Below are 24,451 nucleotides of genomic sequence, written 5' to 3'. Positions count from 1 at the left end.
ATGAAATGTCATCTCATATAGTATTTTTAAGCTGTCAGCTGTACAGTCAGTCTTTATTTAGGCAATGGACAAGTGCTTCTCTGTACCTTTATTTCCCTGAAACATACAAATACACAAATGCCAGAACTCCACCCACTTTCCAATGCAGGGCACGATCTATAGGAAATATCCAAAATGAATTCTGCCATATTTTCCCTGTTGACAAATCAAAATGAAATCTTTTTCCACTACATACTACAGAATAAAATAAAACCATATGCCATACTGCCCCCACTGAAACTTAGAAACCATGTTTAAATGAATGTTTAGAGACTCTAGCTAACCGCAAAAGAAATTTAATTCTTGAATAGCAAGGGTCTAGCATCTATGAGTATTTTTCTTCCATTAAATTGGTATTATCACAAAATAGAGCAACCTTAGATACAGGCCAAAATAAAAAAGGAGAATGTTTTAGAATTCTTGGATTAAGATTCTAGGTTCCAAATGTAGGCCTCAATAATCTCCCAGGTCTCCAAAGTTTTAATGGCTCCTAATAAAGTATCAAGGGGTCAGAGGTTGGGTCATCTTTTCTTGAGCTGACTTACAGTTCACTGCATTCTGATGGAGGAAAAAGAATCTGAAATATTTTAATACAGTATTTTTTTCATCATGAGGGATAGCTGAAAAAATGCCTGGAACACTAGTTGGAGGCTGGTGTTGGGTCAGTAGAGGTCTTAGTAACAGTTATTCCTTTGTCTTTGGGCTCAAGGCAAAGCGGTGGCCACTTTGGGAGCCCTCCTGGTCTTAGAGGCAAGATTTTCTTTTCAGGCACAATTCATATCATTTTGATCAGCGGTTTGCCTTTATCATCCATTATTTTATAGAACTTCTGAGCATGTATGTGCATGGTTAAAGAGGGTTGAGGCCTTTCATTTGCTGTCAAATTCTGATTAAGTCCATTTCTTATCTTCTAGGTATAAATAAGTGAAAGCTGAGATTTTAGTTCTTAGAAGGCTTTACCCAGACCCAAAGAGTTTTTCATTTGGATCTGCCCACTGTTTCTCTGTCCCTCAATCAAGTAACATCTTTTTCTTCTCTAATCTTTCTCCTAAAATTGCTTTTTATTTTAAACTAGATTTAACTAGTGATAAGCTACAATGGCTGGAACGCAAGAACTCCACAGACGTACAATTCCAATGAGCTGAAACGGAGAGATGCTTCTGTGGCAACAACAACTACAAAAAACTAGTCAGAAAAAAAAGAGGCATTTCAAACACGAGAGTTGCCTAAAACTCTCCCTTTTCTGTTGCCCCACAAGATGTGCCAGAAGTGCTCTGATAATGAAGCCCAGCTGACCCAAATTTGAAAGACAACTCTCCAGTTCCCATCAACTTTTCAACAGAGTAATAAGTTAGCCTGTTACAGACTCCAACAGCCTAGACAGATCTGGTCTGGTTAAAGCCCACCCATGGGTCTGTGCTGAGCCTAGGCATGACCACTGTGATTCAAAACACTAGGTAAGAGACTGATTATCACCCCGAAGGCCTCAAAGGAACCAGCACAAAGAAAGTCCTAATAGGCCTTCTCTTAAATGCCCCTCATATGCACAATATATTCTGAATGTCCATCTTGGTTTCAGCTGACAGCTGGCACCATGGATGGTATAACCACCTACCGAGCACAGTCCCCTCCTGTACCTAAAACCCAGACAGCAAGGCCAGATGATGACTCATCATCAATGTCTGGATGATCCATCAATCTCATGAAAATAGCAGAGGTTTAAATTCTGCAAAATATTTTACCCTCTGGACCATATGTCTACCCTCACACTTCATTGGTTATCAAGCATTTTCCGTTTCCCTACACTGTGCCCAACATCATAAAAACTAGAAGAGTCTTGCCACAGCAAGGCGACAAAGGTAGAGAAGTAGTCTTCATGACAAAGGTAGAGAAGTAGTCTTCACGACAAAGGTAGAGAAGAATAACATTTCAGATCAGGGAATCACTTTATTCAGTGAAAGTTTGGCTTGTATACACAGTTGCCCTTTTCCCCCTGAAAACATCTGACTAGGACAGGTATAGGTTATTTGGAGCACAGGAGTCCTATATTTTTAAAAGACTTGATTTTTATCAAGTTCTAATCCAAGGCATAGCAGGGACTATTCTACTCTGTCCTGCCTCGATCTCGAAAACAGAGAAGACCGTAAGGAGGAGCACAGGAGAAGAAACATCATTTCAGAGTCACAGCCACATTCTGCTCAAGTATGGTAACTAGAATCCCATTCTTTATAAATTTATGATTTGTTTCTAAATTTGGCAGATAAAGCTGAGTTGTCCCAAAGAACAATTACTGACCTCACCCTAACCCAAACTAAAACTATTTTGCATGCATTTTGTATTTTAAATCATCATTCCCTGGCAAGTTTCTTATTTGAAAAACAAAGAGAAGCTCAAACACCTGCAAAGAGTTAAGAGAAACACTTTGTTGTTGTGGTTGTTAGAGACTCTCATCTAATAAATGTTGTCTCTAATTCAGCATTTCCACAGAACATGGTGTTAAGACTTCTTAAATCCCTAAGACCAAAACAAAAAAAAAAAGAAAAAAAATGCTGTTTAGAATAAGAAAGAAAGGAGAGAACAAACTGTATTAAGAGAGGGAAAGTTATGTTATTTAGGGAGACAGCAAGACAAAATAAAATATGAAGTTATCTTTGAAGTCCTGAAACAATAACTGTGGGAAGGGAGGTGCTGAAAAACCTTTTGGTATCTGTCAAAATAGTATAGATTCTTCCTAAGTTGCTAAGGGGCTATCTGACAAAAGAAATCGAAGAATCACTAGAATGATTGGAAGTAACTTTGGGGGAAAAAAATTGCTGCTTCAAGTAGGCCTTAGATTCAAGAAGACAAGTCTTGAGTATACAGTTGTCTGGGCACGTCCTTGACGCCTTCAGTTTAAGCTGCTACATAGGCAGGTGAAGATTATTTCCCCATTACCTACCTCAGGAGGGTGATGATTTAAAAGGAGCTAAAAATAAAGGAGGCAACAAGGAGAGAATACTGACTCGAGCTGATTCTCACGTCTATTCAAATATCCTCTTATTTCATTTAAAAAAAAAAACCCACCAACACCATAAAGTTTCAATCTGTATAACAGAAAATGTCAGGTGAAGTGACGGCCTGGTAAAAGTGAGAAAGCCAAGTGGCTGCTGAGAGCTTCACACTTATCAGCCATGTTGAACTGAGTGACAAAGATCTATTCTGTCCAGAAATCCCCCACTTTATTTTTAAGCCTGGAAACTGGTTAGTCATATCTATACTGAACACTTCCTGTCCAGGGGCACGATGATGGCGACAAACTGCCAAGTTTAGTAGCTGCTTACATTCAGTCAATTGAGTCATTCATGGAATAAAAAACAGCCTCAAACATTAAAAAACATCTGGCTAACTGAAGCTTTAAAAGATATACAATGAAAACAGGTTTGACTATTTCACAGAATAAGGATAGATGGTGCCATGAAAACAAAACAGAAAGAACGGAACATACAATGTTACTCTAAGAGACTATTTTCTGGTAGTTTCTGTGATATTCCAGTATTACTACCAAATATAACAGTTCTCTCACTCCCCCCTCTGGATTAAATAGTCCAATTGACACTCCACATCTTCATTTACAAAAATGCCCCAAGATGCAGACGATCTCAAGGAACTAAGCAACAACAACAGAATCAATTTATTCCTTTTTGTGTTTACTTTTAATCTAATATTTTAAAGGAAGGGTCACCTGAGAATTTTAAAGAAACAAGAATACGAGGGACTGAAATACAGATCAGGAGGGTCTTTATCCACTGGTCAAACACCATAATGTTACATTAAAAACCCATCTTTGAGAAACAGAGGAATACAATTAAGGATTGTAAGAATGACCCTTTCCCTAGCAGCCCTGAGGGCTACCTCAGCCTTCAGTTATAATTTACCTGATTAACTCTTACACATGCTGAGACAAGCCAGCTGAAGTTCCACTGCTGAGAAGCACAAGGAACACCTCCCCTCCCCCCGCCCCCAGCGCTGGCAGAGGGGCAGCCCCAAAGCATGCTGGGATGGACGGCGACGACAAGAACGACAAGTAACCGCTCCTGCACTTCCAGGGTTATCCCCTTGATCATCAAGTCAGAGCAATGATCGTGTGAGCCAAATAATGGACACCAGCTCTGCCCATAAAAACCCTCCGCCTGAGATTCTTCAGTGAGCTTGCTCACTTAGCAAGCGAGACTTGCTAATGAGTGAACCCCGCAGAAATTAGGCGCAGCTTCATTGGGGGAACGGCTCTCTCCTCCTCCCACAGCCATGCACTAAAAGTCCCACTGGCCTTCCATCCAAAGGATGGTACGGTACAGCTGACTGCTTTGAGAGGACTCCGCCGGGCTGGCATTACTGCTTTTCTAATTCATCATCTGCCTTTGGCAAGCTTTTTGAGGAAATCATTTTTATAACCCAGTAGAAAGTCACTAGGAATCCAAGCCAACACAACACAGCCCTTGCTTCTGACCAGCCCCGATTTAGCCGTTGGAAAAGCAGCAGCATTCCTCAATGTCACGTCCTTGTTTATGGGCCCCTGCATTAATCCTGCCTGAGAAGAACTGGAGTGCTTGTGTGTCCTCCAGACGCCACTATGTTCATGGGCTCCAAGCTGCATCTTACTTTGGAGACCAGCAGTCCTTCATACCTCCTGTTAACTGCACAAGCAAACAAAATAAACAAACTGCCACAACTTCTCACCTCAGTCACGGCAGTCTCTTGCCTCTCTAGTGTTGCATAAATTATCTTTTTTTTTTTTTCCATTTCAAAGTTATTTCCTTACACCTCCCTTCCCCTCTCTCCTAGGAGGCTCCGCGTCAAGTCTGGGTCCCACCCTGTGCCTGCCACTGCCTGCCACTCCCCCTCCCTCCCACTCACTATTTCTTCCTCATTGTTCCCTTGAAATGTCAAAACCTGCCAAATGGCCACTCCCTTGACTTCCTTCACTATTCTTGTTTCCCAGTAGTTCTTCTCCTTCCCTTTTGTTGGCGCTACTGGCCCCTGAATTCTACCTCCTTGGAAACTCTGGAGAGACTCCTTTAATTATCTCCTTTCTCTGAAGAACCTGAGTCCAGCGTTTAGACTTGTGGTATTGGAGACAGGTGCATTTTCATTCTAGCTGTTTCATAACTGACTTAATTCTAATTTTAACCCTCAAAGGTGAAAATGGTTTTGTAAGTGCTTTACAATAAGGAGAACAGTCAGTGCACTAAGACTTTACTGTTACCAGATAACTTTACAGAAGAAAAACATTCCTTGGAGCAAGCCCATCCTTGTTTGCTTTTTACAGAATGGGAAATGAGTACTTCTTAACCAGGTAAATATTGTATGTAGGCCACGGGTGGGTTCTGTCTTTGTGATTATAAGTCTCCTTATTTATCCAGCACCTCCTGGGTGAAGCTCTCTAATCACTGATACAAGCATTATCTCATTGGTGCTCACCTCAGGAGAGATTAAAAATTCCTCAGAGGGCTTCCCTGGTGGCGCAGTGGTTGAGAATCTGCCTGCCAATGCAGGGGACACGGGTTCGAGCCCTGGTCTGGGAAGATCCCACATGCCACAGAGCGACTAGGCCCGTGAGCCACAATTGCTGAGCCTGCGCGTCTGGAGCCTGTGCTCCGCAACAAGAGAGGCCGCGGCGGTGAGAGGCCCGCGCACCGCTATGAAGAGTGGCCCCCACTTGCCGCAACTGGAGAAAGCCCTCGCACAGAAACGAAGACCCAACACAGCCATAAATAAATAAATTAATTAATTTTGAAAAAAAAAAAAAATTCCTCAGAATGGCTCAACTTACTAGTGTGGCTCAAATCCTATTTAACATGTATAAGACTAAAACCCTCAGAGCTTCAGAGTATATGTCAAATCTAGGGTACCCCTGGCAGAACCACCAGTGGTTTTCCAGAACATGCATTCCTGTCATACGGGGAAAAAAAAAAAAAATGGGGCAGAGAGGAAGTGAAGGTGAAAGGGAAGAGAGAAAAATTCCTTAATTCTCAGACTGGCCAAAACTTTTTCCCAGTATGAAGAGCTGGATTAAATTTCCTACCTATATTCACTTCTTACCCTTAAGCACCAGGGCTGATTTTGTGCAATGCCACAGGGAGAGGTCAGAGGTGATGGCGGTGGAGATCAGGAAGGAAGCTACTGGCAACTAGGACTTGGAAGGTCCTAGGATGATCAAAGTCTCCCTTCCTCAGGAGCCTGGGTGCTTGCTCGGAGCTGGGGCAGTCATCCCCTGGGCCCCCCATGCCTTCCCTCATTTCCTAGGGTGTCCACTAAATATTGATGGAACACTCATGAGGTATTCTTAGCAGATGAGCTCTTCAAACACAGGCTCAAAGCTTTTGCTAAGGCCCAAGGAGAAGACAGCAAAGCAATTTTCTACAGCCCCTCTCCTTAGACATGGCTGACCACTGCCTCCATGGGGCTCTTGTCCTCCTGGCTTCTAAAGCCCTGCTCTCTCCTTGGTTTCCTCCTACCTCTTGAGTGTCTCCATTTCTGTTTCCTTTACTGGATGCATCTACCTCTTTCCCTTGTAAAAGTGGGTATTCTCAGAGACTAACTCCGCAGACCAGCCCCCACCTCTCTCTTCAATCTTACCCTCAGAGATCACATAAGGGAAATCAATTCTCCTCTTCTCAGTGGAGAGTCACATACTTTTCTGCCCAGGGTCCTTTACCAGGGCTCAGCTGATCCTCCAGACCAACCCAGGGTTCTTGTCAGCTTAGTATTCCTACAACACTACTTTGCACCTACCCTATTCCAGCTCAAAACCCCCCAGTTCTTTACAATAATTGTGTTTGCCTCCTAAATGGTATCTCAGGCATGCTTTAGTCTAATGTCAATGCCTTCATTTTTCTAATGAGGAAACTGAAGTTCTGAGAGACTAACCAGTGACTGAAGGTTGCACAGACAACCAAGGGCAAAGTCAGGAGTACAGCTGGTCTCCTGATTCCCAGTGCCTTGTCTGCTACCCATAACGTCCCTCTGGGCAGCTTGGCTTCTAGGCTGGCGCCATGTACCGCTGCAATACAGCCCACCAACGCTGCCCATGAGCCCTCCACTCCTTGCTGCTGTAAACCTCCTTCCTTCACTCCTCTCTGCTCTTCCCTAAAGGGCCCTGCTGAAGTCCCAGCTAACCCCTCTGTGAAGGCACTGCTGCCCCCGACAATGTCTGGTGAACACCCTCTCCTCTAGATTCTCAAAGGCTCTGCTGCCTCATCGTCTGACCTGTACCCAACCTAAGCTCCCCATCATGTATTTTGTCCTATGAATGCACACGTCCTGTGTGTGATGGCCTGAACCAGGAGTTCTTTCAGGGCAGGGCCCTCTATACACACAATCTGCTTCTCCAGGCCCCGCAGAGGAAGTACTAACTCAGCCAACATTTGCTGCTATGAGTATCCCAGGGAAGGCAGCAGTGATTGAGGGGGAGAGGCTGCACCTGGGAAACAGGACTGTCCATGGTGAGCAGAACAGCCTGTACTTCCGGGGACACCTCTGGTCCCCAGCTCCTCAGCCCAGCAGAGGGGGCCACATGAAAACACATACCTGGGCCAGGTGAGCTGGCATCAAGGATACATGGCAGGTCACACTGGAAGGAAAGTTCATAAATTCCTTATTTTCTTCCTGACGGTCAACCCTGACTTGGGGACATGAGGTCTTAAGGCTTCAGGCCTCAAGCTGTCATGGTCACTTAGGGCATTCTGCTTAGCGGCCTCTTTGCTTCAGCATTTCCTTGGAAGAAATTTTACTCCCAGTTATTTATAAAATTAAATGTTGTTTGTCACGATGAAGCTGGAGACTGTATTCCAATGTAAGTCCACAGACGATGCTATGTATACCAACACAAACCCCCATACATCTTTAAAACCGTAAATACCGTAGGTACCAACCTAACAACACAGGATTTACAGTCTTACAGATTCCTAGAGCAGCACTCCCTCAGCCATTTACTGCCCACTCTGTGGTCAGTCACTCAGGACACACTACAGGTCTACGCCTGACTCTCCTTCAAGGTTTAGAACAAGATTTAAGACACATGATAAATATAATTGGCATTGCTATATCTTATATACGAAAGTTTTTAAGAGAGTAAATCCTAAGAGCTCTCATCACAAGGAAAAAAAATTTTTTTTCCTATTTCTTTAAATCTGTATCTATATGAGATGACAGATATGCACTAAACTTATTGTGATCATCATTTCATGATGTACCTAAGTCAAATCATTATGCTGTACACCTTAAACTTACACAGTGCTGCATGTCAATTAGATCTTAACAAAACTAGAAGAAAAAAGATCTAAGCAGTTGCTCTTTCAGGTATCTCGATCAGTGGCAGGGGGAGCAATGGGCTGCTTCTCAAAAAAGAACGTGTTGTGACTCCCAGCATGCCCCGGGCCCACAGTGCTCCGGCTGTGGGCCGCCCATCTGCTCCTGCAACGGCACGTCCAGTGTCTAATGCCCACTCCCTTCCTCCCCACATACATGCACACCTTCTGCCCAAGGAAGAGCACCCCTGCCCAACCAACTACTGAGCTAATTTTCCTGAGTGATGTTCTCAGAGGAATGAAAACAAGTGAGTTCACTGTTAAATTGCCTCTCACTCAGCCTATCACCTTCAAAACCAGGGATCTAAAAGGATCTGTTGCAGAGCTAAATTTTATTTCACAATGCCTCCTCATCTTTTACTTTCCTGAGGTACACATAAGAGAAGGTGAAATAAATTCCCCCAAAAGGTAATGAATGACACCCACACAAACAGATCAGATTGTCCTGCTTCCAGGAGATCTCATGCAAAAATCCGGGATGCTAAAAGCTAGGCTTGCAAAATTTCTTGTTTGCCAAACAGGCACAAGAAAGGGCCTCAACATCACCTCTCTGGGCCTCAGTGCCTCATTTCTAAATGAAAAGGTTAGACGAAAGGACCTGCAAAGTTGCTTTTAACTCTAAAGCATGGTGATTTGGGGAATCCCCTGGCGGTCCAGTGGTTAGGGCTCCACGCTCTCACTGCTGACAGCCTGGATTCAATCCCTGGTCAGGGAACTAAAATCCCACAAGCTGTGCAGTGCGGCCGGAAAAAAAAAAAAAAAAAATTCATGGTGATTCTACTTGTATTTGTAGGGGGAATCACTTTAATTATAAAAGGCTTCTCACTGTAGATCTTCCTTAAATATTTCAGATATATATACTGATTTGATTTTTTTAAAAATTCAGCTTATACTATCTGTTTAGGCACAATCTACTGAATGAAGTATACGACCATGTTCATCTCAATGTTTCTCAAGTTGTTAGCATCTTTCTCATACGGATGGAAATGTTGACAAACGGTTTGTGGCAAATCTAGCCACTGCATTATGCTGAAATGAAATCAGTGGGTCCCGAGACTTTCTCTCACCCTACTGCATTCTCTTTTACCCACCCATTTTTTGGTTACTTCCTGGATTATCAACAACCAGGAGCAGGGAATTTGTTTTTTGTTTTTGTTTTTGTTCTTTTTTGGCTGCGCCGAGCAGCATGCAGGATCTTAGTTCCCGGACCAGGGATCATACCCACGCCCCCTGAAGTGGAAGCATGGAGCCTTAACCACTGGACCTCCAGGGAAGTCCCAGGAGCAGGGAATTTAATCATCCATGTTATCCTGGTTGTTCCAAGGCATCCTAATGTGAGGACAAGAGAGGTGTGATGCAAATTCAGTCTGATGCAAATTTCAGAAGCGAGGAAGAAAAAGGCCCCGGTATAATTCGGCTTACAGAGCTAGGGGTGTCAGGCAATACCAGGTTATCAGTGATGTCCACTGCAGAGGAGACGGTACGGCCCAGATCTCTAAATGGATTTTCCATTTTCAGTCCTTGTCAGCACAGTGCGCTCCAAGGCTAATGACTATATAAAAGGAAACAATCACATCAAAGTCCAGTGTTTCAGAGCACAGGCTGCACCTTCTACATTATAAATGACATCAAGGTCAGCTGCACCAAGTGCCGTGCATTTCATCAGAGCCAAACTACTGCTTCACCTCTGAACTCATCATTCCCTGTGCAAAGCAAGGGCTAGGGAAGGGAGGGGAAAGGGGAGAACACGGGTATGGTAATGCTTAGCAATGAACATGATTAAAACAGGGAGGACACCACCTGGTGCGGGCAGCTTATACGATACCACTGAGCTTTCTGATTATAGAAGAGGATATTAATAAGTCACCACCATGGAACAACTGAACTTTTCTATGATCAATACTTTGACAGGTATTGGTCCCCTTCTTTGTAGTGGAAGTCTCTACTTTTTGTCTCCTTGAAGATTTAAAATTCCTGGGAGGTGGGGTAATGCTGACCATGAGATCCCGGCAAGGTTCTGCAAGGCACATGGGCTGGGTGGGGGGGGGGGCAAAGCTCAGGCATACCTTCTTGTCCTGGCACTTGACTGATCTCAGTCACTTGACTGGCGCTCTGATTGATCCATTCCTGAAAACCCACTAGGAATCGGGACCCCAGCTCTGGCAGTCTCTAGCGAGATGGACTCAAAGCAACCTGGAGCTCAGAGAAACCACTGCGGAAGCACTGAGGAATAGGTTAGGCACCTGTTAAATGATGCTAAAGCTGAGGAGGGCTACAATTGAGAGTGCAAATGCCTGTGCATATGCCCAACAAATTAACATATTATCAGGAGGCATGACGAATTAAGTGAGTAGAACACAACTGTGCTGAGAATCACTCACATGTGTATATAGTCCTTGCAGATTTTAAAGAAACTTGAAGCTCAGTGGATGCTACAAAGTCACCCAGTTGTAACAACTTAACACACACGTAATTGAACCTTGCTTCACATCAGTGACCTGGGGAATCCAAGCTCTCCTTTCTCAAGCTGGCCACTGGCTCAGAAAGTGAGGTCCCTCTCTTGTCCCACAGGTAGTCTGGTCCCTCTTGCTGTGGTAGGCTCCAGGTACCTCCCACCCAGTCCTGCTGGGTTCCTAGATCTCCTGCATCAGGGGTAGAAGGATGTACTCAAGCCTGGGCTCTTCTCTTTCTCCTCTAAGACATCTGGTCTCTCCACTTCTGTCTTCTCAAAGATGGGGTACAAGTGGACACAGGACCACAGAGAGCATCCTCCTGAGTGCCAAGATTACTTGAGGATGGGGGAGAGCAGCTTTTGGACATTCCTGGAAGTACCACATCACGGTTGAAAGCCCAGGGTCTATGGATAGTTGGCTTCCATTCAAATCTTGATTCTACCTTTTCTAGTTTTGTGGTTTCAGGCATGGTTTTTAACCTCTTTGAACCTTAGTTTTCTTAATTGTTATGTGGAACTAAAACAAAGGGTTATTAGACAAGTGTTAAATGAGATAATATACATAAATAGATGCTTAGCACTGTGCCTGGCACATGGAAGCACTCAATACATTTTAGTTTCAAAATGGTTTCTTCAGTCTTCAAGGCAATTTGAGATGTTCATAAGCCACCTTAGGTCCCAACCCCAGTGATCAAAGACACATGCTTGTTTTGCCTCTGCCATTAAAAGTACTTTAGTGGAGAATTTAAGAAACACTAAATAGATTTGTCCTCTAGTTTTGGAAGGCACTATTCCTGTAAAAGTGAGGCTAGACAACTTCTCAGCAGTGCTCTAAAAAGTTTCATCATATCATGTAATCTCATTTTAAATTGATTAATTTGACAATGCTTTATTAGGCCCTACTATAAGAGAGGCCCTAGGTCAAGCAAAAACAAAACAAAACATGTACACATCTTGCTTTCCGAAAAAACTTATAACGAAGTGGAGGCAAAGGAAAAGAAAATTAATAGCCATAATACATGAAAACATGGTACTACTGAGGAAAATACAGGGTATTATGGGAATGCCGTGAAAGATCATCTGCTCCAAACTGGGTCCACTGGGTGAGACATTACCCACTTGAGAAGGGGCAAGAGAGTGATCTCCCAAAAAGAAATGACATTTGTTGAGGGAACAAGGAAGTAAATAAACAGGGCAACACTAGGGTTGGATGAACCAGTCCAGTGGTGTGGTAGACGTCTGTTGCTGTTTTGGTGATCCATGTCAGAAGTCCCCTTCTATTTCCGAAGAAACCCTCATTTTGCAAGCGGTTGGAGTAGTCACACCCCTACCTCTCACTCCCAAAGCTGGAACCAGAAGTCCCCTCTCCCACAGGCAGCAAGGGGCAAGGACACAATCTAGCACTGACAAATCAGCTGGCTTATTTCTGAGATTTTTAAATGTCGAGGATGACCAAATATTCAATCACATCTGGAGTCCCATCAGTGACAGAACTGAAAAATATACAGGAGGCCAAGGCCACGGTGAGGTCCTAATCAGGAGATTCTTGGCTGCATTTCCTGACGCATTTTTCAGAGGCTAATTCTTTCTGTGGATCTGTGAACTATCCGATATACTTTCAATACCTTCTTCAGTTCATAATAGCAGGAATCAACTTCCATTTCTTTCAACCAAGAACCCTGATGAGAGAAGTAGTTATTGTAATCATGAGGGTACAAACGCTCAGGGCTTGGACCAAGACAGGGGCCAGGAAGATGAAGAGAAGGAGATGCGTTCAACAGATAATGAGGAGGATGAAGTGCCAGGTGGAAGCTGAAGATAAAGGAGAGCGTAGGGTCAAGGACAACTTGCAGATTTGTAGTTTGGAAGCTAAAAAGAGTGCAGTGATATTCAGTGATGATACAAAAGGAGGATCAGATTTGTGAAGAGTAGGAAGTGATGGGCTCAGCGTAGACCTGTTGAATGTGAGATACCTACTTGACATTCACTAAAGCATGGTGTTTACCTGGACTCACAGACATAGAAAACAAACTTATGGTTACCGAAGGGGAAAGTGGGTGGGAGGGATAAATTAGGAGCTTGGGATAAACTACTATATATAAAATAGATAACCAACAAGGTCCTATTGTATAGCACAGGGAGCTATATTCAATATCTTACAATAAACTATAATGGAAAAGAATACGAAATATATATGTATACTGAATCACTGTGCTGTACACCAGAAACTAACACAACATTGTAAACCAACTATACTTCAATTAAAAAAAAAAAGCATGGTGTTTACCAGGCAGCTGGCTGTACAGATGGCTCTTATAAATGCCCAGGCTGGAGGTCTAGGCGATTAGAAAGAAACAGCTAGAAAAAGGAAGGGAAATCAGGAGAGTGTAGAGGCATAGGAACTAAGGAAGGAGTTTAGGACTGCAGGGACACTGGTCTTCTAGTGTCAAATGCTCCAAAAAGAGGTCAAGATCAGGACGAAAATATGAATGCTGGGTCACTGGTGATTTTAGCACCTCGGAAATCACTGGTGATTTGGGCAATTTCAGTGGAGTAGTGGAGAAAAAGAAAGACTTCAGTGGATGAGGGATGACAAAGAGTGAGAAAGTAGGAACCATGCAAAAGGTTAAAAAAAAAAAAAAAGCAGGTTCATTTTAAAGGAGAAATAAGTGCCTAAAATTAACAAAGTACTGAGGATTGCCTTTAAAAAATGAAGATCATTCATTCATTTTATAAATACTGAATGATCACCTCTCACTGTATAGGTCTTGGAGACATAGTGGGGGAATAAAACAGACATGGTCTTGCCCTCAAGAGCTTGTGGTCTAGAGAAAGATGCTAAACAACGTGGTGAGTACCAGTGAGGAAAAGATTAGGTGTCTTGAGAGACGGCAGTAAGGGGATCTTAATTTAAGTTGGAGGTTCAGAAAGAGCCTCTCCAAAGACCTGACCAGGAAAAGAGGGTCAGGTGAGGAGAAGGATTTCGGGGAGAAAGACCATCAAGTGCCAACACCCCAAAGTAGGGAGCTTGAGCCCATCTATACACAGAAGGGAAGGAGGCAGGAAAGACATGGGGCCAACTGATGCAGTTAGGAGCCCATGGTGGAAGGAGTGGCCTCTGCAGCAGGAACCACGCCTGTTCCACAGACATTGGGAGGGTGGGTGTGGGTGAAGGTGAGTCTGTCAGTTTGGAAGCAGGAAGTTGAGAGAGTTGTCTAATGGCTACTGTTTTCTTTGTGAAACAGCAGGCCTGGTGAGGCATGAGAGAACTGGGTGAGGTGGTGGCAGGACGTGCTATTACGGGCAAGAGAAGAGGAGCTGAGCTCACTCACAGCTCAACCCTCCCAAAGCAACCCCTCCTTACTAATGGCTTCCTTGCTTCCTGGTACCAAAGCTTCAATAACCAGGACAGAGGAGCCCCAGACTCCTTGATGCTTAGCACTAGAAAGATCTTCTGAGATCTTAACTGCCATTCGTTTTCCCTACTTTATAATTAAGTAATTTACTCAACAGGAATCAATTAAATGCCAAAAATATGGCCATCAACCCATCTCCTCAGGAAGCCCCCATCCACTGGAAACTGTTGATATCCTTCTTTCAATGGCCTTCCCCAATTTAATAAAGTAGGCTTCTTCCTTCCTTTCTCTTGCTTTCCTATTCATATTATGCCTGGATATCTTAAACTCATTCAGCTTTTACTAAAGTGAGGTCTGGGTTTTTTTTCTCTGTTTAATACTCAAGCACAATCACCTATTCATTTGTAAGCAGGCAAAATTAAATCAATTCTTTAGGAGGTGGCTATTGACTGAGCATGGAGGTTCAGCACTCCTGGCACAGAGTCAAGTACGTCCTAAGCTATGATGGCTTAACAATATCCCCAGTCATTTGCTTCTACATTCACTCACATACACAAATATGTTGGCCTCCAAGGATTTCTGAATCCGACTTGATATTTTTTTCAGATTCAACCCCAAACAAAGTATACTAGTCTCAAACTGTGGTTCAGAATAATGACTTAAAAGTATCTCTCATTACAGCAAATCAGGCATGAAGCATCCAATGGCAGTTTTCTTGTAATGCAGACATTGTGAAGAGCTTGTGGTGATCTCATACTAAATGGGACACATTAAGTCCACAAGTAGAAAAAAAAAGCTAAGGAGAGGGGAGAGGATTAGTAAGGATAGAGAATAAAGATAACTGGAGCTATTTAAACAGCATTGCTCCTTTCTGGGTGGTGGTAGCTAAATGGAGGGTTCTAGATCACAGCCAACAACGAGTCTTGCCAGAACTGCCAGGGACACACACACACACACACACACAAAACACACATATATACACAGACACTCATCCTTTATTTCCTGGCAGAAGCTACCATGATTCCATTTGTTAATGAAGTATTTATTCAATCTCCCTCAAGAGTTATTCCACATCTTACCCTAACTGCCATCAATTTAAAACTCTAGCACCTCATATTATTTTAAAAGAAACATTCTGAGCTTTCTGTAAAAAGCAGAGGCAGGATAATTTGCTACAGATCTGTAGAATGTAAATGATGGCAAGTGGAGGGATAAGGTGAGGAACAAGGTGGGGTGCACATTAAAAGACCTCTTCACACTCCAGTTTTCAGGCTTGCAATGGGTGAGCTGGGAAGGAGAGAAGAATGTGGTTGCTGCTAGAAGAATGTATCATATGCTTTGGGATACTGTTTTTCCACTTTCTCCCCACTCCCTTTTTTTCAAAAGAAAAAAACATGCCTGGGAGAAAAATACCAATGTAAGTGCTACTCGTAATTCATATAAAAGTTCACCACTGGATTCGCTCAGCCCGTTTCCTATTTGCCTCCGACTACTTATGACTTACGTAAATTGCTGTCTAAAAGACAGAACAGAAAAGCCTCCATCAACACAAAGCTCCATCAGGACAGACTCCGCGGCAGCAAGGAAACATTAATCCCCCAAACTCCACATCAAGCTCAAAAACAATACTCCTGGCTGTCATTTTTCATTCACACCAGCCCCATATTTCTATTAAACAAGCCTGTTCTTATTGACTGCTTCCTTCACACAGCATAATAAAGTAAACGTCAGCCCACAGAGACTACATCTTGAAACACAGGGCTTTACTTTGGGGATGGGACTCAGTAAAAGAAGAGGACAAGTTTCAAAGGCTCTCCCTGACTGATATCTACCAAATGGGGAAATGATGGGGCTCCTTTCTGTTCCTCAAGCTCCCAGAGCTGCTGTGATTGACTTGAAATTTACCAGTTTCCCAAGAGGCTACTTGAAAAGAAAAGAAATTTCACAAGCTTGAACAGTCCCCCAACTATCTCTACTCCTACCTCAACTTACAAGAGGACTTTTGTATACATAAAGTTTCAGGAAACAAAGCATACAAACACTCACACACAAATAAACTCCCCGAACTAACAGCAGCGTATAATTGTGTTTTGGTTGGAGCTTTTCCAGCCCTGTCACCCGCTCTCTGTTAGGAGTAAATGAAACCCTTTGCTTTGGCAAAGTTGGAAACAGACAAACTCTCCTCAGTTTCAAGCTGCACAAGGCCTCCCTCATCTCTCAGCCCCCCTAAAGCCTCCAACAAAATAAATTCACTGCTGAACAGCCAACAAGAAAATAAAAACAAAAAACAAAAAACCAACCTATTCCCCAAATAAATATCTTTCACTTCTCTCCCCCACGCAGCTTCCCCTTTTAGCCGGAAACACACAACGTTTCCAATTTCTGAAACCCTTTTTCAGGAGACCCTTGACTCTTAAGGCTCTTCCAGGGGATCCGGCTTTCGGCTGTCCCGATGCAGGCAGGCAGCGCTCTTCCAAGTACATTTTGCGTTCTTAGAGTCAATACTGGGGCTGTTTCGTTTCCAGAGAAATCTAGAAAGCAGCTTCTAGTGGGCTGGCTGAGCTAGGTCCGACTCTTCCTCCCCTCCCCTTTGAACGGCCGCGGGGTGAGAAGGGTCCAGGATTCGGCACATTCGGCTCTAACTGAGCAGCGAAGGCGCAGGGAGAGCGGACAAAGTACCCATCGCTCACTTTTAAATTCCCATCTGCTCCCCTACTCCGCCCTACTTCCACATTCCTCCGCAGAATCTGGCGGGGCCCCCCAGCAAAATCAAACTCGTACCTTCCTTCGATTCTTCTGCTTCGGAGTGCATGGTGTCAGGGTAAGCGGCGGCAGAAGCGACTGCCGCTGACATGGACGAGCTGCAAATTTGCTTGGCAGCCCAAACCCGCACACGACGGAAAATAAAAGGAAGGAAAGCCACTAAAATCAAAACCTCCGCGGGGCGGGAGAGCTGATTTTGGTGCAGGGATTTTCAGGGGGAAAGTTCTGCAAGAGTGACGAATCGCGTCTCAGCTGGGCGGCGGGAGTCCGCCCCCGGGGCGCGCGCCCCAGCACGTCGCCGGCGACCTGGCGGCTGGTGGCCGGGCGCACGCAGGTGGGGCTGACTTTGTGGAGGGGCCGGGCAGAGGGGTGCCGGCCGCCAGGACCCCGGACGGGCCATGCCTGGTAAATCAATGTGCAGGGAAGAAAAAAGACCCATCTCGGCGCGCGCGCTGCTGTTTTACATAAGGCATAAATGCACACGCAGTCCAAAGAATGCTTCTCCATCTTTAGGTTACATTTTTCGACGCCCATTTATCTTTCTGTATCTTGGGGTTTTATACGCCCAAAATGAAGGATCTTAAAGGTTTTATACATTATTTTTGTAGGAAAGTAACGTGGATATTGGTCCATGTGCCTGGAAGGTACCTGCTTCACAAGCCCAAGAGGGGGGCCTTTATCAGAAAGTGGGGTGTAGCCTCCACCCCTTACCTTTGCGCAGGAAAAGCAGACAAGGCGGCTTTCTCATTCCATATAACCCGGGCGAGAACTCCTACTCAAACCCCAACCCGGGAGCACTAACTCCTCTGCAGTTACGCAAGGGCCATCCCCCAAACGGAGGGGGCGATTCCCTCCCCGCGCTAATTGCAACTACCAGGGATAAATTCCTTCCAAAAAGCCGAAAGAGGAGGCGTGGGTGGGGTGGTAGTCAGGCTTTTGAAATGCTGATAGAATAAAGAGGCTGGAGAGCCTGGAGAACAGATCTCAATTCTGCCCCCAGGTCGGGTCCACAAGCTCCTACAACCCGCTGAGAGGAAGACGTCTTAGCTTTGTGAAACCTTAATTTTTCCTTCGGAGAATGGGAGACCAGAGCTGCCACCGACATACCTGTCTTATTGAGGTATTTTGCAGAGCATTAGTTTTATTACCAATCTAAGGCAACAGGTCCTCAAATAACATACCTGAAAGATCCAATAGGAAACTGTGAGAAAAGTTACATTCTTTTAATAAATTTATTTTCCAGCTGCTTTCTTTTTCTTAATCCCCCCCCCCTTTTTTTAATATGGGCAAAAAACAAGAAGAGAGGCCCTATAGTAAATTTAATGAAAAGAATATACAACAGATATAAAGACTCTGAATTAAGATTTAGTTCTGCCATTTATTATTTGTATGACCTTGAGCAAATTATTTAACTTCTCTGGGCCTCCCCTTCCTCATCTGGAAAATGAGGATTAATAAATTTTATTTACTTCACAAATTTATGTTTGGTATTGAAGAAGGTAATATAAGCAAAAAGTGATATGAAAACCATAAAATCCTCCACAGATTATTACAAACTACCGCCACCATTAAAAGTAAATTTTTGTAAAATATATTCTTGGGTTTTATTTCAGTATTGGGTTTGAACAGAAAAGAAGCGTTTATGCTATTCACAAGCAGTGAAGGCTATTATAAATATTAATATAAGGCCTAGATATTAAATCAGTTCCTACTGCTGAATGATTCTAACATGCTTAAGACACCAAGAAGAATTTTATCTCAATTCTACTAAAAGGGCAGGATAATGAGAGGAAGACATAGCCAGTCAGAAAGGAGAAAAGAGGAGAAACATCTGGAAAATATCAGTATTGTGGAGCTTCCCGGAAACTGACCTCACCACCAAAAGGGTAACAGGCTGCACCCTTCCAAAAATCGCAGTTAACTGCGAGGTCCCCCCTGCCACACATCCTGAGCTGCTAGGATGCATACCTTCACTCTGTAACTTCAGACTTATGGAGGAGACATGAAGGTCATTCTGAACCCAAAGAAAAGCTCCCTTACCGGTCAGAAGCGACCTTTCCTGTCTCATCCAAGGAATCATTCTGGAAGCCTCCCCACCTCATCCCACATGCACCATCTGTCCTTGCCCTCCCCCATGGCAGCCCAGACTTCCACAGATGTCTGCCAGGAGCCCTGCAGGATCTCACCAGGGCTGTGAACTACATAAAGATAGCTCCCATTCATCTATAATTGGAGTAAGATGCAACACCTTTTCAAGGTGATGATTACGCAGATTCACACAGCCCAAAGTCCAGGCCCCATCAGCCACAGGAAGGACTCACTTTTACCTTCTTCCTTCAGAAAGTGCCCCCATAAGAATGATTTATGAAACGTCCTCCTGCAAGTCCAGTTATGTACAAACCACATAAGGTGTGTTAAAGTACACATCCTAATGTCCGACTTGTTTTACACTGGGTTCGCAAAAAGGCCTTCAGCTCCACTCAGTTTAGCCGAGGAGAGCAACGGCTGAATGAGCAGTTCAAGCGCTGCTGTGTCAGCCTCCTAATTCAATTTCGAGTCGCTTTAGCAGCTAGGCTGATCTTTGAACTTTCGCTGGCATCCTCAGGAAACCTGGCAAAAAACTTTTGTATTTAAATGCAGTCCAGAAGTCACCTTGGGGAACAATGTCCTGATCTAGCTCAAGTGCAAGGCATGCTCAGTATATTTTAAAAGATTGTATCACAGCCTCTCTCCATCTTGTCCTACCCTCCCCCCCACAAAAACTACTCTTCTTTAGGATCCAAAATTCCAGATATTCTAGGACCTCTCCATATGAAAGTGTCCATGTCCTTCTCAGAAGTTCTACAGAAGTGTGTTTCACTGTTTGTAAGCATTTATTTCTTTGTTTTGTGGTTAACTGTAAATTTATCTAAATCTCAACCACCTAAAAGAAGAAACCAGCTGACTGTGTTAGTAAAATAAGGTATTAGTTCAGTGTCTGCCTCTAATTAGCTCTTTCCAACTTCTTATTTCACTCCTCTGAACTACAACTGTATAATATATAACACGAGGATGTCAGCTAAAATGGTGTATATATTTTGTATGTGTTCTATGAAATCATCAAAAAAACTACCCAAGGGTTTCTATGTTTATTTTTTCCACAACACTCTCTATATACTAGCCTAAAAATAGTATCTATTCAATAAATATTCAATGAATAAGGAAAAAAAGATATTGTGTGAATAAGGATGCTCCTCAGTCACCTGTACAACTTCAAGCTACACTGCCCCCCTCCCACCAAAGAATGGTGACAAAGGGCAGCTGATTCTCTGGGGTTTCCCTGGTTGTCTACGCTAACAGACAGATACTAGATCAGTCACTTCGTCTTGATTTTGCTCTGTTTTCAAAAGGAGATTAGTTACTTTTTAGCCCTAGTAAATATGCTCCAGTACATCACAATGATTTGTTATCTCCTGTAAGTGCAACCTGTTCACTTCTGTATGTTTAAGAAACACTCCACCACCTCTTAGTGTGGCTTGGAATATGCTCTGAAGTCACGACAACAATCTCTTACAGACCACCTGATACAAAATAGCAACTAAGTTAGCAGCACTTCTCATTTAATACCAAACTGCTTTTTAAATACTATGTTGAACTTCTACCCATGCCCAACAGTGGCTCTCCCACCTTCTGTATCAAGATGGGAGAGTTACAATGCTGGCTAAGATTCTGTTTTTTGTTTGTTTGGTTTTTTTTTCATTCAGTCAATCATTATCGAATATTTACATGTGTCACATGTAAAAGGGCTCTGCTCACATGGAGCTTACTGGCATAATTTTGGTAATTTTGACCAGAGACTTAAAGAGTTCAACCTTCCAAGTGATCTTGGTTCTAAGGAAGGTTTATTAACACCACCTCTCAACTGAACTTTATATAGAACAGCAGAAACATGTCCTCTTAAATTATACCTCAGTAAAGCTGTTGGGAAAATGCCTGGGCTTTGGACCTCTTGCTTACAGTGGCCCAGATGTCTGCTAAGAACAGGGGAGGGCAGCAAGTGTTCAGACTTACACAGAAGAGAAGCCAGCAGAATTGGGAAGAGAAGGTACAGTTCATTCAGGAGGTACCACATACTCTGCTCCCATTCAAGAATGTTGTACGTTCTCTGCAGTGAAAACGACTAAGCATCTCTGTCAATTTGTTATAGACTTAACAGCTTCTAGGTCATAAGAATACCATGCCACAGAAATGGTCATTTCATCAATATTTTTATTTCTACCCTGCTGACAAGAGGCTGAATCTGTATAAACAACATTTTAGGTCAGGGGGAAAAAAAGGAGTTGTTTACTTGGTATAAAAAGTGGCTTTCTTCTATTTGAGGCTTTCCTCACCTTTTCTTCTGTTATTTATGTCTACACCCTTGAGAGTCTTTAAAGACTTCCATGATCTATATATAAAGTTGGCTTTCAATCCCTCTCCTCACAGAAGGATCTGTGTTCTTGGTCTCACCTGGTTAGGGCTGCAGGCTTCGCATCCTTCTCCTCCTCAGACATTCTCTTGCATTTAACCTTCCAGAAGAGGGGTGGGGCTAAATGGGTGTCTCGCCAGAGCCCCTGCCTGGCCCAGGTGATCTCACTCTTCTTCCTTAAGAAAGTTTTATTTACCAAAAGTGGAGAAAGGGCCATTCAAATGACAGTGGAGGTTCCTTACATACCTTCTCAGGAGGCCAAACCCTGAGCCTCAAGTGGCCTCCTGCTTATGCACTGCTGGTACTGGGATGAGGTGGGGGAGACTGGGGGGCAGGGACAGAACTGCTGTGAATCAACGAAGAAGGCTGAGGATAAGTGTGGAGACGGAGGATGGGGAAAGCTGCCTCCCAGGGCCCTGCCTGGGAGTCTGAAGTTTGTTCTGGGTAAACCCTCTCCTCACTCTTCCCTATGGCATTTTCAGTGTATCCTCCAGGCTCACTAATGCTCTGGGTGTGAGTGGTTAATTCCGAGGGAATGGGAAGAAGTGCTGACATCTGGGGTGAGCGCACACAGGGAGACGACAATACATCTGGGAGACACTTGTTTCCTAGACTATCAGTGTTTGCTTTTATTTCTCTCCTAAGAAATCTTCCTTGCTAAAAACTTTTAGCAGATGACGAAACACACACACACACACACACACACACTCAAAATCAGGTCTGAAAATACTATCTGAAGAATTTATGTCTTTGGGTCTTTCTTTTGTAATACTTAGCTATGATGCCTTGCATTTATATATGTTTTATTCAGACTTTTCAGTTAGTTCCCTTGGGTCACTATACTCATTTTACAGATATGTAATTAAAGAAAGGGAGGTTATACAATTTGCTCAAGGTCACAAAACTAAGTAATAATGTTTTTGAGACTACAGTAAATGCAAACCAGGCCTCCTGTTTCCTATATCCAGACTTTCTCACTCTATTAAACTACTCATGTAAAATTCAAGTCCTTTATTTTGCAGAAGAATAATTCAAAGATTGCTATACTGGAAGATTCTCAAAAAGTTTGAGCTGGTCATGATTCTAGGACGGAATGCTCAAATCACTCTGTTCAAATGCTTAGATCACAGCCTCAAATCAAAGCTATTCCATTCCTGATATTCAATGCTTTAAATAAACCATAAGTTTAATAGCATCTATTTATTCAGCTACATGAAACTACAGATCTTTTTTTTCTTTTTTAAATTAAAAGTTCGGTCAGGACCCTGACTAAACCTCCTTGGATGTGAGGTTGCCAGGAGCAGAGAAGAGAATACCAGACTCAATGTGGGAGAACTGGGCCTGATTACCACAAACTCAGTAAGCACTGCCTCATTTACATTAGGATTTTATTTTTCTATTCATTCTTCTATCACTTTTCTTCTAAAAATGAGCAAGACATTTAACCTCTCTGAGCTTCTGTTTGCACATCTGTAAAACGGGGATAATGCCACTTATTTCACAAGGTAACAACAATAAAAATATGAGTCAAGAATGTGACGAAGCACTGAAAATTATGAAGTCCCCCTCATCACTTTTCCAAATACTTTCATGAAAAAGGCCAGATTATTTTAGGTTGTGGAGCATCTATTTGGAAGCCCTAAATGCTGGCCCTACAGAAGTTCCAGATAGGTGTGGCAATTTAATGTGTGTGGTCCAGCGATGGAAAGCGAAAATAAAAGGGCCGAACCTCACTGTGCCCAGGTTAATGGGGTCAACATGGGATAACCTGAGAGGGGCTACAGAAGGGATTCACCAGGAAGAAAAGAGGCAGGGCTGAGACTGGGCCCAGAAGGCAGTGCCACACCTGACCTATGCATCCCTGGCTTATCTTCAGAAAAGGAGCAGGAGGAAAAAGTGATCAATGATCATAGTCACAGAAACTCAGGCTTGGAATTGACCTTAGAGGTCATTTACTCTAATCCTCTACCTGGCTGTGAAGCAATCTCCTAGACACGTCACAGGCAGCAAGCATTCATCCAGAATCTCCTTGATTACTTCTATTAACAGAGACTCACTCCTTTAACAGGGTCCCACTTCCTCTTTAATCATTAGAAAGTTCCTCCTTATAATGAACTGAAATTCAAGTTTAAGGGCAGTAATATTCAAACTACTTCCACTCTAACCCCTACCTTTACTGCTTACAGCAAGGAAATAATTTTATGATGAGATAAACAAAGATTTTTTTTAACTGAATTTTCTTTTTCAACAGCCTACTGGAGACCCCCTCGTATTGGCTAGTGATTGCAGTCGAATGCAATGTGAGACAGTTATGCAACTTTCCAGGGCTGGCCACACATCTGCTATTGATTATCATGAAGAATTCAGAAGCAAGCAGCTTTGCTTGAGGCGGCAGCAGTGACAATCTCTTTCTCTTCCGTGTGTTCACTCTAAGGGGGTAGAAAAGGATGCCAAGACAGGTTGGGTAGTGTCCCTACTTGATCACATCTGAGCAGTTAAGATCTTTATCGGGGTTTCTGAACAAACTTTTGAAATCCACAAGAAAACGGAAGTAGTGCTCATATGTGGAATTTGGACCATAGACTCCTGGTCTGAGATCTGTTTGAAAGTCGAATCCATTCCAAGTTGTCATATTTGGATTTTAACATTGAGTTTCTGACATGGGTAGATTCTCTATTAAGTTAATATTCGTGCCAACTCGTCACCGTTGAAGAGACAGAAAACGCTGGGAGGTGAAGCTACAGGGCTAGACAGGCTTGCCAGGTGAAAGTAGCCAAGGCTGAAACTCAGCAGACAAACTCAGCAGGTGATGAAAATGTGAACCAAAGCAGAACTTATCCAAACAGGGTTTCAGGAGGAAAAGGGAGGCTGTTTTGCAGGTAGCACTGAAAGGCATGGATCAGAAGTTTTTCCTTTTGAATAGGTCAGATTACAAAGCTTAAGTTATTCAGCTTCCCCTTAAAGAAGAGCTATAGAAATAGGTAACAGTTATGATTCACAGAATTGTAAACATCACCAAAATGAATGTATTTTCTGGGAAAGTGGTGAC

General features: G+C 43.3%; 1 protein-coding gene across 3 annotated transcripts in view; it reads right to left on the bottom strand.

The window, feature by feature from the left end:
• TNFAIP8 (TNF alpha induced protein 8) overlaps positions 1-24,451 on the bottom strand; it is a 121,496-nt gene that overhangs the window by 20,038 nt on the left and 77,007 nt on the right. The window contains exon 1 of one of the 3 annotated variants that reach the window (XM_061188072.1): positions 16,974-17,177. The exons of the other annotated variants lie outside the window; for them this stretch is intronic. Coding sequence (XP_061044055.1) covers positions 16,974-17,046 — 73 coding nt within the window. The 5' untranslated portion in view covers positions 17,047-17,177. Of the gene's footprint in view, positions 1-16,973; positions 17,178-24,451 lie in introns of those variants that run through there. 3 annotated transcript variants of the gene reach the window in all.

Source organism: Eubalaena glacialis, chromosome 4, assembly GCF_028564815.1.
Source record: "Eubalaena glacialis isolate mEubGla1 chromosome 4, mEubGla1.1.hap2.+ XY, whole genome shotgun sequence".
In the NCBI taxonomy this organism is placed as follows: Eukaryota; Metazoa; Chordata; class Mammalia; order Artiodactyla; family Balaenidae; genus Eubalaena; species Eubalaena glacialis.
This window is presented reverse-complemented; position numbering and strand designations above follow the sequence as displayed.